The sequence below is a fragment of the Podarcis bocagei genome (assembly GCF_964188305.1).
Source record: "Podarcis bocagei genome assembly, chromosome: 14".
Classification (NCBI taxonomy): domain Eukaryota; kingdom Metazoa; phylum Chordata; class Lepidosauria; order Squamata; family Lacertidae; genus Podarcis; species Podarcis bocagei.
In genome coordinates, this window is record NC_138139.1 from 23,092,934 (window position 1) to 23,109,236 (window position 16,303).

General features: G+C 44.1%; 1 protein-coding gene across 6 annotated transcripts in view; it reads right to left on the reverse strand.

Annotated features, from left to right (window-relative positions):
* Nucleotides 1-4,124: 4,124 nt before the first annotated feature.
* LRRC28 (leucine rich repeat containing 28) overlaps nt 4,125-16,303 on the reverse strand; it is a 52,249-nt gene continuing 40,070 nt past the window's right edge. For all 6 annotated transcript variants that reach the window (XM_081171256.1, XM_081171257.1, XM_081171254.1 and 3 more), the window contains 3 exons: nt 14,412-14,587; nt 12,356-12,515; nt 4,125-7,062 (listed from right to left, as the gene is read on the reverse strand). In XM_081171256.1, coding sequence (XP_081027382.1) covers nt 6,990-7,062; nt 12,356-12,515; nt 14,412-14,587 — 409 coding nt within the window. In that variant the 3' untranslated portion in view covers nt 4,125-6,989. The remainder of the gene's footprint in view (nt 7,063-12,355; nt 12,516-14,411; nt 14,588-16,303) is intronic.

The window sequence follows — 16,303 nt, forward strand, 5'->3', positions numbered from 1 at the left end:
GCTGTGGGCCGGTCCACTGTCCCTCAGACCATGTGGTGGGCTGGACTATATATTTTTTTTTGGGGGGGGGGGAAGAATTCCTATGCCCCACAAATAAACCAGAGATGCATTTTAAATAAAAGGACACATTCTACTCATGTAAAAACACGCTGATTCCCGGACCGTCCATGAGTCGGATTGAGAAGGCAATTGGGCCACATCCGGCCCACAGGCCTTAGGTTGCCTACCCCTGCCTTAGACCACAACCTGTGTTTTGACCTGTCCTTACCAGATACCCAAGGCAGCAAGGCAGGCCAGTAGTTGCAGCACCACAGATAGCTCCAAGTGAGAAACGTGCTCTGATAAAAGAAAGGAGACGGGGCCATACAAATCTGTTCCTCCAGTAGGCCTTTCCAGGCTACAGCTCCTTGGCCTAGAGGCTGGGACTCTTATAAGGTGGAATCTGTGACTTGCAGACAAGCACTCTCTTCCCCTGCCCCCTGCAGTCTCTTGTACTGCAGGCATGGTAGTAAATAAAGTAAACAATTCCTCTTATGAGTCAGACCCAGGGGATTGCAGTCATGGGACTTCTGCCTCAGCTTCTGCAGACTTCTGACTACCACGCCTGATGTTCAGTGGGCTGAGAACCACCAGTTTTGGGCTTTGTCTGTTCTGAAACACCAGGACCTTGGTTTGATTCCCCAGTTAGCAGTACAGCAGCTGCAGAGTTGACTGGCTCTTCCTCTGGCTCTTAAGCTTAAGGTCAAAATACTTTGGGATCATAATCTAGAATCTGAAAGTGAAAAGTCACAATCGTATATCCCTTTTGTGCTCATTTCTGAATGACACGTAGAGTGATATCTCTACTGGAACTTGCAGAACAAAATGGCATCGTGTCACTTTATAGTAAAGTCTGCTTCTCTTTGTTTTGAAAACTAAAAGGCATCATCATTTCAGTGAGATGGCTTGTCTTGCAACCTGCCTCCTGAGGTTGGGCAGGGCCACACTTCTGTGGCTTAAATTGCCGACTGGAGCCAGGAAGCTATTCCGAGAATAGCTGTCCCGGCTGGCATCACCAACTGCTGTTGTTGCAGTGGGTGTGTGAGAGAAGCCCATAGCACAGGCCTGATAAATGCTGCAGCAAACTAAAAACAAACATGCAAGGGAGCCAAAACAGTCCCATCAGCAGCTGAAGGAAACAAGCAAGTTGGAAAACAGCAGTTCAGCACCTTGAATTTCTCTCTGCTTATCACTCCATATGAATGATGGCGAGGGCATGTAACTCACTGGTTGGGACCCACTAGTGACCATAGCCTTACCTAAAGCAGGTCACAAGAAGATTACTACCACCATGAAAATAGAAGATTAAGAAATGGGTCCCCAAATGCATGTTGGGATTAAGTGTGGGTCCTAGGTCTGAAAAAAAGTTTGCATGACCTACTTCTTCTTTCTGCTCTCTATATTTTTCAGAGCTGAGATTAATTCTGCTGGAACTTTTAGCCAGATCCCTTGGAAAAGGGAAGTATGAATGCATGCTTTCCATCTCTCTTTTTGCAGGGGGGGATGATCAAGGGGAGAGAAGTGAGTAGAGGGGGTCACACAAAAATCCTGTGTATCCACCCGACCCCCAAATGGGCAACTCTTGCCTTAGTAGGCAAGCCCAGAAGTTCCTATGTTGCAGGTCATTGCCTTGCCCTTTCAGACCAAAGGAAAGGTGGATTCACACCCTGATCATGAACACCACATGGATCTCTCAATATATGATATCCTATCAAATACAGTGCAGCTCCTGAAGAGTTGAGCTATCCAGTGTTGCAGAGTGTGAACCAGGCCAAGGGTGTTTGTTGGCCAGCCTTGAACCATTTTAACTTCACCTGTCACCAGCTTCTTATTCATGGCAACATTCCTAGCCTACCTCCCCTTCCTTGTTTTCTCCAATATAAGCTGCAGAGCTTTCTGGGCAGCAAGTAAGCAGGTTCTTGTGCCATGTCTTCACTGTAGAGAGGTCAAGCGAAGTAACAGCAGAAACATTTATGTAAGATGTAGGGATATATTGGAGGATCATGCAATTTCTGAAAAAAGGTAGGGGGTATGTTATTACCACCAAGCAACAGACATAGTTGCAATCCCCCCCTCCCCTTGTATTTTTTAAGCTTTGGAAGATTATTTTGGTGCTATTTGTTTCATTTGACCAGAGGTGAAAATATTAGTTTGGAACACCCCCCACATACCCAAAGGTCAGATAGTTAACCGAAGAGCTGTATTCCAAATGTCCTACAGGTTTAGCCTGCCAAAGGACAAATCCAGCTCTGCACATTTCTACCTTCCATAAGCTGCTTACATCTTCTTTTAACAGATTCAAATTTCCAGGAAGATATTAACCTATGTTTAATTAAACATCTGAGCAGCCCTGACTGCAGACCCTTACCCCTGTCCACCCCTTCACCACCAAGATTTAAGGCATGGATGGGCATTTGTGGTCTTCCCAGATGCTGTTAAGACTTCCAGATTCAATCAGCCTCAGCCAAGAGAGTCAGTGGCCAGGGATGATGGGAGCCGAGAGTCCCAACAACTGGAGGGCCACAGGCTTAACTAGTTGTCATTACCTAGGTTCAAAGGGGGGTTGCTATGCCTTTAAGAGCCATGAAACAGGGAGAAGCCCGACAGGAGGCTTTTTTTTGCCTGCTAGAAGTATTATACCTGCTGAGCTTCTTTTCCATCCTCTTATAAAACATCAGTGTCTTTGCTCAGGGACTGATAAAAACCCCTGCACTAATCTATTGCATTTTTAGGTCTGGGATTTTGATCTGCGTTGATCCAGAGGATAAATTCAAGATTTCTAGTTTATTGGAACCTAATAGAAAGATCTTTACATGGGCTGGAGCTTAGCAAAATGGCCATTTCCTTTTGCATTCATTTACCATTTGCCGCATTCTTGAGATTCACTCCCCAAAGGGCCTTAACTGTGCAACTTGTTCCACCCTATAGAATACATGATTATTATCAATGGGAAACAGTATCATCGCTGATGGCAGCAGCATCCAAAGCCTCACACTTGATTAGGCCACAGCTGTGAGCAATGAAGAATCCAGTACCGTACATGTGAGAACTGAGGCTAAAGCAAGAGACCATACACTTACCTGGAACAGGGCCACAAGCGGCTAGAAGGGTATTACAAGTGGTGTGTGGGAAGACAACCTTCCTGCAACTTTGTGCCCCTACAGAGTACAACTCCCATGAGCTCCAACCAGCATGGAATGCGTTTCTAATGGAACAGTCTAATAGAACAGCATGTTACTTGCGCTCAATACCCATAGGTTCCACCGTATGAACATAATTGGTTCCTGAGAAATGGTCTGTAAGGCAAGCACTCATGTTGCGAGCTGACGGTTTCCATGATTGTCTATGGAGAAAATCCCAATGCGTTCCTGTCCCTGACTTTCAGTAGTTGTGTTTGATTGGAGAATCTTTCCAGGAGCTGAATAACTGCTCACTGATTTGTATATTGTTTGGATATCTGAATTGGAGGTCTGTGTAGTGACATTAGGGTAGAAATCTTTCACGTGAGGATAACCGAAGAGCTGTGTGCCAAGTGTTCACATAGTGGGATTTGCTTGTACATCTCTTGATGAAGAGGTGTGGTAGTTTCCTCACTTTCTTTAGGTCAGGGGTGAAAACTGGATGTGGGAAGGGGGCAGATCCAGCCAACCCTCCACAGGCCACTTTTGACAGTGGCTGGGGCCATCCCCATCAAATATCCTGATGTCATATAGTGCAAAATACCAACACTGCTGAATTGAAACCACATCTGCAAATCTAACGTTCCTTTGCAGCTGCAGCTTGAGTTTGGCACTGTTTGAAGACAAGGATTTACCTGTCCCCACACCTACCCATACATCAGGTGACTAACAGGTGGGTGCGGCTTGAGCCAAATGGGCCAGGTGGGGAGGTTGCCAGGCCACAAGCTCCCCATCCCTGCTTTATGCTGAATTGGAATCTGACCAATACAAATGAGTTGAATTGCTTTCAGTGCTGCCGGAAGACTGGCTCATTATTAGCTTTGTTATCCACCATTTGGCTTCTTTGAACACACACACACACACACACACCTACCAAACAGTTTAAAAAGCACAGAGAAAAACAGACAAGATGCCTCAGTTTTATTTTGGGGTGGATGCGTACAGAAATAATTGCAGTTAAAGGCAAGCTTCACATTTGAGGGTTGCTTCATCTTTAAAACCAGCAAAGCAGTCAGATTTCTGCCCATGTAATCAGAGACAGGCTACAAGTTACAGCTGTGCATTTAGAAATGAGAGGACCTTCGTCCCATTACATATCCCAACAGGCAGGGATGCCTGAAGTCCTGCCTTTGAACCTGCCTACCCAAGGAAAGCAAGCCCTGGGCAAAGCCCAAGGAGCAAGGAGTAGCTTTGGGTTTTGGGGGAGGCTTGCAATTTGAGAATTAACTGTTGTTCTCCTCCCATTAAACCAGCTTTTCCCAACCTGATGCCCTCCAGATGTTTTGGATACAGCTCCCACCCAAACATCTGGAGGATGCCAGGTTGGGGGAGACTGAAATGAGCTCTACCAGATTGGTGACTTTCTTTCAAAGACTTCCAAATGTTGGATTTTTTTTTTTTAAAAAGCAGCAATGAGGGGAACTCCTTCCCTTGTACAAGGAGTGATTCATTACTCCTTTTATCTGCCCAGACCTGGCATCAATGGGCAAATGACAGCTCCCACCATAGCCAGCACCATCATCTCTTATTTTTAACTCATAAAAAAACAATGGCCCAGTACTGAGGCAGCTGCAGCAGACTTCCATCATTTTCCACATCCCCAACGCCTCTGTAGCCCAACCCCTATGAGTGAGTGTTGGAGCCCAGAGGCATTTGATAGAAGTAGTGACAAAGGCTGTAGTTGCCTTGTCCAGTCCTCGGCTGAAGTATTGGGTGGCTAGAACTTTGTTGCTTTCAGCATCCTAACCTGTTCCTTCTGCTCACACCTGTGGAGGTTGACCAGGGAAAGCCTGGGTCCCACTGGAGGGCACTTTGCCCAGGGCCTTTGATTTGAGCAGAGCCCTCCCCTCAACCTGGGAGGTCAGGGAGAGTTAGGGATTCATGCCACTATAGCATCCACTGCCTATTGGGATACTTATGGACGCTTCAGAATTCTTGGTGGACAGCTTCCCAAGGAAAGTGAACGAGGCAAAAGTATTCTGGATGGTGGTCACTTCAGACTGCAGTTTGAAACTTAGCATTTTCGAACACTCCCCAGTAAAAGAAACTCTCACGTGTGCATCGGGTGGGGGAAAGATCCAAGTCCTTCTCTGATGTGCTAACTTGTCAACTGCAGAGAACTTCTCTTGGTTGAACTTCCTGGGGGTTGCTCTGTTTAAGGAAAGCACCCATGAAGAGCCAGCAAGAGGGAAAAGATGCTCTCTCTTTTTGCACCTGCAGTCCATTGCAAAACACCCTCTGCTTCCCAGACAACACAAAGGTACCTGCTCCAGCTCTGACCAATATTGCATTTGCCACCCAAATGCACGTGAAATAGTTTGCCACCTCCTTTCTTATGCTGCTTTAAAGATTGCTTTGGTATTTCAGAAAGTTAGGTACTTTGAAACAAACAAAGCAAAACAGTCTCATTGGGTCAATGCCTGTAGCCGATTTGTGTCTGGAAAAGAATACCAATACCAATGTGTTAATGAAAATAAATATTTGTAAACCACTGACCCAGGACTGTGTTTTGCTGATGCTTCTTTTTTGTTTGTTAAAAAAAGAAGAATAAGTACGTTACACCCACATGCTGGGCTTCCTGCTGGCTTGTGCTGGTAAGAGCAATCAAAGGTTCCAAGAAACAATCCTCAGAGCAGTAATGCTATTTGTGAGGCACTTCTTGAGCACAAGCAAGTTAAAATGCTATCATAGCCCTTTAAAAGTTATGTTAGGAAAAAGTGAGTTTGTTTCACTTTCCCTGCTGTGGCCTCCCCAGATGTCAGAATGTTTGACTGAAGCTACTCTGGAAAAATCAACCAGGGTATTGAAACTACAGTTATGAAGACCACACCATTTTACACCTTAAAACAAGCACCATTCACATTACTTTTGAAGTTTTTTCCCCTGAAGTGCACAGTAAGTAGGGTTAAGTATACAACCCCTTGACTCATCCAAACCTACTGCTGCCTTTAACCCTTATTGGCTCTGCAACAACTCAGGATTACAAGTTGACAAGTCCGATATTTGATTTCTCATGGCTTCCAGTGGTGGTCCCTTGAAGGCTTCCAATCTCACATGCAAGTGTCAGTTCCAAATTCTCCTTACCCACTTGCAAGCAGACTCCAGCAACTGGTATGCAGACAAGAGTTATTTTCCATGAACAGATTTGTAATTCCCATTTATTGTCAAATAGGCAGTTAAGAGAAAAGGAGAACACATTTGATCCTGAATGGAAAAATAGAGAGGGGTGGTGGTGGTGGAGAGAAACAACATGGCCAGAACAAATAAACTGCTACCTTAAATGGCTACTCTTAAGAGGGCAGTAGCACACAGCCAAGTAAGGAGGAAGTTAAAGAAAAGTTTAAAAGTATTGCAAATGGTTGGTTAAAAAAAGAGTTTATATCATCCGAGTGGCTGAAAGCTGCTTTGAATGCAACTAGAATCATACGTGCAAAAACACGAGTGTGTCTTGGAGGTCGTTGGCCTGCTTGATGTTTGTTGCGTTTTACGTTCTGCCTGGGGAGGAACAGGAAGGTGTTAACCTTTATGGAAGCTAGAGCATCAAAGGGCTTCCAAGAGAGTTCTGCCTTTCATCCAAATTTGATAGGGGTACAGGATTGAAGTGGCTCTTCGTGTTCCCTGCCGGGCACTCCTCCGGCTGCTTTGGCACACACGCACGCAGACGCGTGCAAACAGACACACACACACACACACGCTGTATCCCAGCACCGTCAGGAGACAGCCTAATGCAGCTTTAAACTGGCGCGGCTCCTGAACAGCTTTAAGTATTTATCAACTCAATAGGTCAAAAGTCTGCAGACACTGGGTGGAGCAGCAGTATGCCACAAAACTAACAGTTGTCCTCCTGGAATAGAAAAATGGAAAAAAAGAGAGAGGGAGGGAGAGAGAGGGAGCGAGGGAGGGAGGGAGAGAGAGAGAGAGAGCAGTTGTCAGCTCAAGATTAAAACATTGGCCCTTGTCCACAACACACAACTTTTCTGGATAGTTAAAAAAAACAAACAAACCAGGAGGGAGGATTAAGCCGTGGTAAACTAAGTACACAAAATATTTGAGTTTGTAAAAATAGCAAGAGGTTTTTCCTCTGTCAACATACAAAGAAATTCAGCTAAAAACTTTTGCAGGTTTTGTAGCTCTGAAAGGCATGGGGGACATGGAGAATGCCTTGATTTCTTAAAAGGGTGGGACAAAGTATTTTTTTTTATTCATGCCCCCTCTTTTAAACTCATGCTCCCCCTTTAAAACATCACATTGCTTAAAAAAAATATGTCCCCCAACTCCCCCCTAAAACCCAGAGTTTGGATGACCATTTGTCATGGGACGCTTTAGCAGAGTTCCCTGCATTACAGGGCGTTGGACCAGATACCCCTTGGGGTCCCTTCAAACTCTACAATTCTGATTATTCTGATTCTGGTAACAAAAGCAAAGGGGTGCAGCTAGCGTGCTTCATGACCCTGTGCCCTGTGGTTATAATATGCGGTCCTAGGACTCCTGAAGAAGGCAACACTTGCCACCCTTTAGACATAGGCGCAGATCTTTGCACAACTGGTGTGAACAGTTGCTCTTCCCAGCTGTGGTGCCACCTACGCCTCCTTTAGTATCAGACAACTTCCCCCTTCTTCTGAATGATGAATAGGCATCAGCAAGTGCACCACTGTGTGCCTGCACACTCTTGTACTAAGACACCTTTGTAATTCTTTATCCTAAGCTCTTTTAAAGCAGAAGCAAGGATGGGCATTTCATTGCCCTAAAACCCAGGGCTGCCACACGTCCGAGATTTCCCAGACATTACCAGGATTTCAAAAGCAGAAATGACATCTGGGGGCAGGGAATATGGCAACCCTGTATTTGAAATATGGCAACTCTACATTTGACAATCCTTTCTCAATGCACTAACCCACTCTTTTTCTAGCCAGCGACAACTCGTTTAATTTTTACACATTTAAAACAAACCCACCCTCCAACTGTGGCCACCTGCTCCAGGTTGATTTCTTCAACCCAAAGCTGAACGGCAGAGGTACCAAGTCCACAGGGATCAACAAGAACTTTGCTGTACAGTGGTACCTCGGGTTAAGAACTTAATTCGTTCTGGAGGTCTGTTCTTAACCTGAGGTACCACTTTAGCTAATGGGGCCTCCCGCTGCCGCTGCAGGATTTCTGTTCTCATCCTGAAGCAAAGTTCTTAACCCAAGGTAATATTTCTGGGTTAGCGGAGTCTGTAACCTGAAGTGTATGTAACCCGAGGTACCACTGTATTTGCATGGATGGGTTCTCTAGCATGCAGCCAAGTAAGGAAAATGGCAGGTACCTGGGTGCAAATACAGTGTTTGTTGGTGTTTAATATATGTTTGGCATTCCTTCATTTCAGTGCTGAAGTCGTTGCCAAGTATTTCAGACACACATTGATCTGATTAATGGGAATTTAGTACCCTTTGGCTGTGGTGGCAGAGGGGAAGGGAGCGTTGCCATAGGGCATATGCCAGCGCTGTATACAAAGCACATAATCTACCTTAGCCACCTGACCAGAAGTTGGATAAGCTGCCAGATGTGGTGTGGGGGAAGCCACACCCTTTATGAAGGAGACCTTAAATATACATGAGCAAGGTGGAAAGTTGGTTGTTGCAATCAGAGAAACTTTCTGAGAAGGGGAGGGGGAGCTCTTCCAAAGCAGTGTGTTCAAAGCCATCTGGCTGCTGTCCAAATTTAAGAGGCTCATTTTGTTCTCACTTCATAAAGCTCTGTTACTTACTGAAGGGGGAGGAAAAACCCATTATGGCTACAGACGCAGTAGCTGTAAACAAGAAAAGAAGAAAACTACACCATCTACTTGGTATCAGCAGACTTTTCTTCTAGGAAGGCTTTAGGCAGCTATGGTTGGGCGGGTATGGAATTGATATTTCCTTACAGCGGATTGCTGTTTTCAGTCTCCTGGAGGGCCCAATTCAAATCAGGAACTAGTCAATATAATAATGTTCAGTAAGACCTGCAAGGTAAACCCTCCTTGCAATCCCACAGAGTGTGGTGCTTCCAGGGGTGGCACATGGAAGTCCTTTGCTGCTGTGGCACCCTGTCTGTGGCAAATTTGGCTCCCTCTTTGAACTTTAGGTGGGGTGTGAAGATTAACCCTTTTGATCAGGCCTACAGCATAAAATTATGCCTTTTGCTCTTTTTAAAATGTGGTTTTAATGTATCTACTGTTTTGTTATATTTTGATATGACTGATTTTGCTTTTGAGCCGACCTGAAAGGATCTTAGTCCTGAAAAGTGGAACAAAATAAGTAAATCTAACAGTACTTTACTGTCACTTTGAAGGACCAGCTCCATCTGGATCAAAATCATCTGTCAGAGCTGATCTTTTGAGTGGTGGATAGTACTGGAATCCTTTTCTCTGCCAGAGGTAGGGCCCTTTTCTGTCTTTGGTTTCCATGAGAACTTCAACTAGAGCAAGAATGGGGAACCTTTGGCTGTCCTGATGTTGTTGAACTTCAACTCTAACAATCTCTGGCCTTTGGCCAGTCTTGCTGAGGCTGATGGAAGTTGTAGTTCTCCAACGTCTGGAGGACTAAAAGTTCCTGGGGAGGCTTCCCTGTCTCTGAATCAGACAGAGAGAAGACTCGTTGGCCCTTCTGTTGGAACTTTTTCCCAGTTGTACTTCTTTTCATTGCCTTTTGTCCCCCGTGTCTTTATGGACCTGTTGACGTAGCTTTTGATTCGGGTGTCTTGGTACCGGGAGGAAGAAGAGGGAGGACGATGGCAGAGAAGCCTGGGAGGCAGAGGAAGAGTCCCTGCAGCAGGATCTGTCATCTTTCCCTGCTTGTTTTGGGCCTTCCTTGCAGCTGTGTTTGCTTCTCTTCCTCTTCTGTTTCTTTGGGGAAAGCCCACCTTCTGTTGTAGGGAGTGCTGTCTCTTTCCCCCTACCTGGGCTTCTTCTGCTCCCTGGGCAATCTGCTCCTGCACCCGATCCACTGTTATGGAGGGAGAAAGTGGGAATCGGGAGTAGAGAGGATTTAATTTACTCATCTCTGGGCATCTCTTAGGAGTTTGGCACTAATCTCAGGCCTGGCATGGAAGACGCTGGCTGGCCTTCCTCCTCCATGTTATTGGATGTAACCTGTTCCATGCTATGGGTCATGGATGAAAAACCCTATCTTCCTCCTACTCTGCCTGAATAAGTGAGAGAGTTGGGACAATTTGTGACATTTAGGTGCACAGCCTGTGGGTTTTTGCTTGCCTCCTCTGTGCTCTTGCTCCTGCCACTGTGTCTCAAGCCTCCTATCCACGCCCGAGGCTAGACATCATTGTGCTCCTTCGTTGCCAACGGTGCCAGGAAACAGCCAACTGGCATCCACCTTGTTCCCAGCCACTATGGAGAAGGCTGGGGGCAGAAGGGAGAGGGATGACTGGGGCTAGACAGCCCTGTGGTTGCTGGTTTCCCCCCGTCACCTCTAATTCAAGGTGGCAGATTGCAAGGAAGGGGGAAAAGACAAGGAAAAAGAAAAAGAAATCCCAAAACCTAGATGTTTTAGGTTTTAGGGGCACCAACTGGTCCAAAGCGCTCTAGGCAGAGGCAGTTTAGGAACCAGGATGCATCTTCTTCCTGGAGAGGACCGTAAAGATTTGGACCTTGGCAGTTGCCCAGGAAGAGGCACCACCTTGAAGTTGCCACAACTAATGTCAAGTAATGGCTACTCAGCAAGGAGACTTCTAGCAGAATATTAAGGGCCCAAGCTAGCAAAGCAGTTTTCCTGCCACAAGTCCAACTGGAGGGAAAGGGAGTTCTGCAAGAGCCATTCTTTGCTCTCACATTGCTCTCATTAAATTAAATGAAGTTTATTGAGAGGAAAGCCTCCTGGCTTCACTGTGCACATCCACATAGCAATGGCCAGATCTTCCATTGCTAGTCCTTCATCATAAGTTGAGCAGGACACCAAAAGGAAGAAGAGGTTTTCCCTTTTCTCTTAGCCAAACTAGATTCCACAAGATTACAAGGCAAGTTGTAGAAGGCCCGGCTTCTTGATTTTCTTCTCTTTTTGAGTTTTACACAAAGAGGCTCATGAATACTATAAGTGGACATGCTTTCTTTTCATGCATGGATGAAAAGTCTCTTGCAGAAAGGGCAACTGGTTCATCCTATTTCCTGCCAAAAAGGCAGCCACCAACGGCTGCAATGCTTTTACTAATTACCATCGAGCTCTGCTGAGCATCACAATGTCACGAGTTACAAATTGGGTGAATTGGCCCTTCATCATTCAGTTCTGATTTGAAGTGATGAAAGAAACATATAGTTGATTTACCTGTTAGTCGAATGTCACCAATATATACAGGCTACTTCTTTAGTCATGGGGAATCAAAGTATGATTATCATGGGGGAAAGCTGCATAACAGAACTTTTTAGACATGGATGGCTTCTTTTCTGAGTTCTGAAAATACCAGCATTTTCTGAAAAAGACAGACAAGCTTCTAGCTCTCCCGGATTCAAAGGTGGAAAATGAAGGTAGACTGGCAGTGTGTTAAAGGTGTGGGCTACTTGGGTGCCAAGAATATTTTCAAACTTTCTCTCCCTCCCCTTTAAATATCAATATCCTACACTCCCTATTGCTCTCAAAGGGACATTAATTAATTCCAAATTACTCTGCTTCCTAGTCAATGACCAAGCAAGCTCACAACACTGGGGGGAAATGAACCTTCCAAGAAACTTGCCAATTAAGTAATTCACCACTGTGAAAACTTATCATTTTGAGGAAATATTATATAATCAGTTGTACAGTTATATGGCAAGATTTCTGAGTGACGCTATGAAAGTACGTCACCATAGGTTCTAAGAGCTATCTTCACACCTCATGATGTCTGGACAGTTTTATCCTACTATGTTCCATTGACTGTGTTGTGTTCTGATCCATGTATACAACACACTTTTTATGCCAATAAAGGAGACTGATAGGGTACTACAGTTGTACAGTTGCTGCTTGCTATCAAGGTAGGCACTGGAGCCTTAAGAATAAAGTGAATATGGTATATGAAGTCAACAGACTGAAAACGCATAAGAGTAGCACAACCATGGCCCTGTGTAGATGCCTTTCCCTGTAACTGAAGCCCTTGCATAAGGTCTAAACCCCCAATGTAATTTCCCCTGTAATTACCCCTGATGCAATCCAGCCATTGGCGTCTCTCTCAGGGGAAAGAGCTTTGGGTAGACAATAGTAAACATGGGCTGGCTGCAACGGTGGCAGTGTCCCAGAGGGCAGTACAGCAATTCCAAGAGACTCCTGGGTAATGAGATTGGATTCAGGAACTTCAAATCTAGAGGTGGGGAGGAAACACAGAGACGGTGACTTCAACAAAACAAATTCATAGCTATTTTAACATTACAAACAAGCTGGACACACTTGAACAAAGAAATGGAAAACAACAGCTCTGATGGTAACCTGGGGGCGGGAGCACAATAACAGGGAATAGCTCTGCTCAACAACAACAACAACAACAACAACAAAAGATTGTTTTCCTCTTCACTGAAATCCTTTCTAGTTTTCAGATGCAGTATCATGAAATGTCTCCTGCTTTCTATCTTGCTTATGTTTGGAATGAGAATTGGAATGGTTGTTATATTATGCAGCAAGATCATCCCTGAGGGTGTTGAACGGCCATCTGCCATGGACGCTGTCGTTGAGATTTCTGCATTTGTAGGGTGTTGGACTAGATGACCCCTGAGTCCCGTCCAACTCAACAATTCTATGATTAATCTAAATAGGTTTACAGGGCCTAGTAATCTGCCCCTTCAACACTAGACTTCTAGACTTGCAACTCAAAAGCTTGAAATGCTACCGAAATGTAGTGATAAAACCTATTATCAAGCAGTAACAGTGATTTTAGCTATATAAAGGGAAAGATCTCAAGTGCATTATTGCTAGCTACCATACCTCCTCCCATTGATTAGCGCCAAATTCCCTGCAATATGGTGCATAGTTCTGGGCCAACATTCCATTGCTGGCCTAAATAAAAATAACTGCGTCAAAGAGGTATGGTTGGAGTAGCAAAATGCTGGCTTTTAACTTTGCACCGCTTTCTTGGCAATTGGGCTCATCTGCTCATTCACATTCATCCTAATTATGTTTTTCCAGCCTCCCTACTTCCCAAAGTAAGAGATCATTAGCTCCCAAGGACTTTTGAGATATAGCTTGACATTCAAGTTCCTGTTAGGAGCTGAAGCCCCATGTGGCGGCATGATGCAAAATGCAGACAAGCCATGGGCCAGTTTTCAACAAAGAGCCTGAACTGGGGCAGAACTAAAGCAGCTCAGCTGTCACGTTGCACTGCAATGGCCAACGGGCTGCAAGCGCTTCTTTCTGCCTCATGCTTAACGAGCCTGCCAGCTCTGGAGCTGGCTGCCTGAGAAGGAGCTGCATTGTTGGATGATGCATTGCCTCTTGCCGCAGGAATATTATTATTTCTGCTTCTCTACTCTCCCATTAAAAGACAGTTGCTTCTCTGCTGCGGACTGCGAAAAGACTCTGGCCTTTTCTACGCTCTGTGCAAGAAAAGACTCCTAAATGCCTTTTACCTAACACTTGGCTGTCTTTTGGGGCCTCTCGTTCTTATTGCAAATGTAGCCCGGAAAGCCATTTGATTTGGAGTTTTGAGAACCTGAGTCAAATTTCACAGCACACTGAAAGTCTACATGCTTCAAGTACTGCGCTTACCATAAGCTTCTCCTTCTCACTGTAAGCTTCTCTGTTTAATTTACAAGTGTCCTAGACACTTCATAGCTACCCAACTCTTTATACTCCTTCTTTTGCTTCCAGCAGTTTCAATATGCTCATGAAACACCATCTTTTAGTCTTTTTCCCGTCTCTGTTCCTTGGAAATGAATTTTCTCCCTTAATATTCACACCTCTCCCATCTACAAGCTTTCAAAAAAGTTATCAAAACACAACTACTCTCTTATGCTTTTCCCAATTCATTTCACACCTGTTCCATCTACATACATTTAACTACTCATCTTTATGGAGCTGACATCTCATTTCTTGGTTTTAATTTTTCCTTCCCTTCTGTCCTTACTTTTTTATGCACCCCAACTGCTTAGACAGTGAGGGTACAAAGAAATATGATGTCAGTTTATAGTTGTTTCACTACACAGTCTAGATATTTAGGTGCTTGATAAACATTAATGTTGCAAGAATGCAATCACTGTTCAGCTACCTTTTAAAAACCTGCAGTATGTGTTATACAGCATCCGCATGGCCATCTCTTGCAAGGGCAGAACGCGGTCCAACTCTGACCCAATAGACTTCACCTCTGCTGGGAGAAAAACTGTCAACTGTCCTGATGAAAAGGTAAGAAGCTTCACCTCTGACTTCTGAACAGGAGAACCACAGCTGGAAAAATATTTGAGGAAAGGGGAAAGCTGTTTAAAAGGAGTAAAATATCATGAAAAATCCTACCCAAGCCTTCTAAAGATACTTGATACTTGAAAGTGCGCCACCCCGTTTCAGCCTGTCTGTGCATTAAGTCAGAGGAGAATGATCCAACAAAAATAAATGAGTATATTGGATTCCACGTATGTATAGGAAGTAATTGTTCAATAGAGATAGATTTTGGCAAGTGTATTGCTGTGAATGCCTTATTGAAGCGCGTGGTGTGAGTTTCTTCAGTGATAATATTCTTTTTTGGTCTGAAGTTGTTATACACATCAATTTTGTACTGGTGAAATCCCTGATATTTGCAGATGTTCTGTAGCACAGGGATTAGTGGAAGGACAAAAATGGACTTTCTGAGCCCTTATGGTTGCTAAGAGACTTATACTTCAAGCCTGGAAGGATAAATATCCACTATCTATTATGAAATAGTTTGAGGACCTCACTGCCATGGTTATGTATGAACATATTACATATAGATGTCTAGTTCCTGTTCATACATCTATTAGGACATCTGGAAGGTATGTATTAATGAATATGTTTAACTTAAGATCCATGCACTGATAGCTACTGTATCTGTAATGTGAAGTGATGGTGTTTTTAATTACTATTAGTACTATTCATACATTATTATTATTTTAATAATAATTGCACAGAAATGAATTGTTTTAATTAGTTTTTAAACAAGCTATGATCCCAATGGGATGCATATCCTCTGTATCAATAACTGAACAAGATCCCACATTAAGTTCTTGAAGTGAGGTAGGAGAACATTGCTTCATGTTGGTATAAGCAAAAACCGAATCCCAAGAACACAAACAATGCACATCTGTCATGATGATCTTGTTGAAGGGATATTTCACAAATTTATTGTGTGTACCTTCGTACAAGAAACCAGGTACTTCCGACACCCCAAGAACTTATCTCATTAATACACTGTTTTCAAAGCTGTGCTTTCGTAGTTACCATTGGCATTCTTAGCTAGCGCCTGTGTACATCTTAAGGACATAAATGTGCAAAGTGGCCTTTCCTTGCCAAATTCTGAATACCAGTGTAACTCAAGCTTTCCTAGTACAATACAATTCCAAAGATAAACATGTGTTTGTTTTACCTGACCATCAGAGGTCTCTGTGTTTAGAATCAATCACTTTAGAGTGATCGTTGATTTCCCACCTGTCAGGCTGAATAAAACTAACTACCTTAGAGCTATTAAAGCATTACTGCAATGCCACATAGTTGTGCAGGATTTTCGTCTTCCTACAGAGCTTTCCTTAAGAAAACGTTTCCTGGGCTCCACAAAAAATGAGAGCATGAGACAAGAAATGTCTGCACCTACATCTCAGGAAAGGAGGAGAACTTACTGTATTATAGAGAAGGACACCCAGCTTACAGGTTTCTCACATGCATGAAGACTATAAAGCATCATGCTTCAAGAATGGGACTACAGCGTCTCCACAGACAAGACATGTTTCTGTGTTTACAATAAAGCATGCTAAGACTTTCCAGTGTGACAGTCCCAACTTGAGTTCATCATATTTCATTAGCCTCAACAGATGCCAACACAGTTGCACACAAAGCTTTCTTCAAACTGTACTAGTGTGATGGCTTACCCAGAAGGCTATGATGAACACTATGCAACTCTAGGGTCACAAATGATTTAAAGCAAAAGTGGCAATG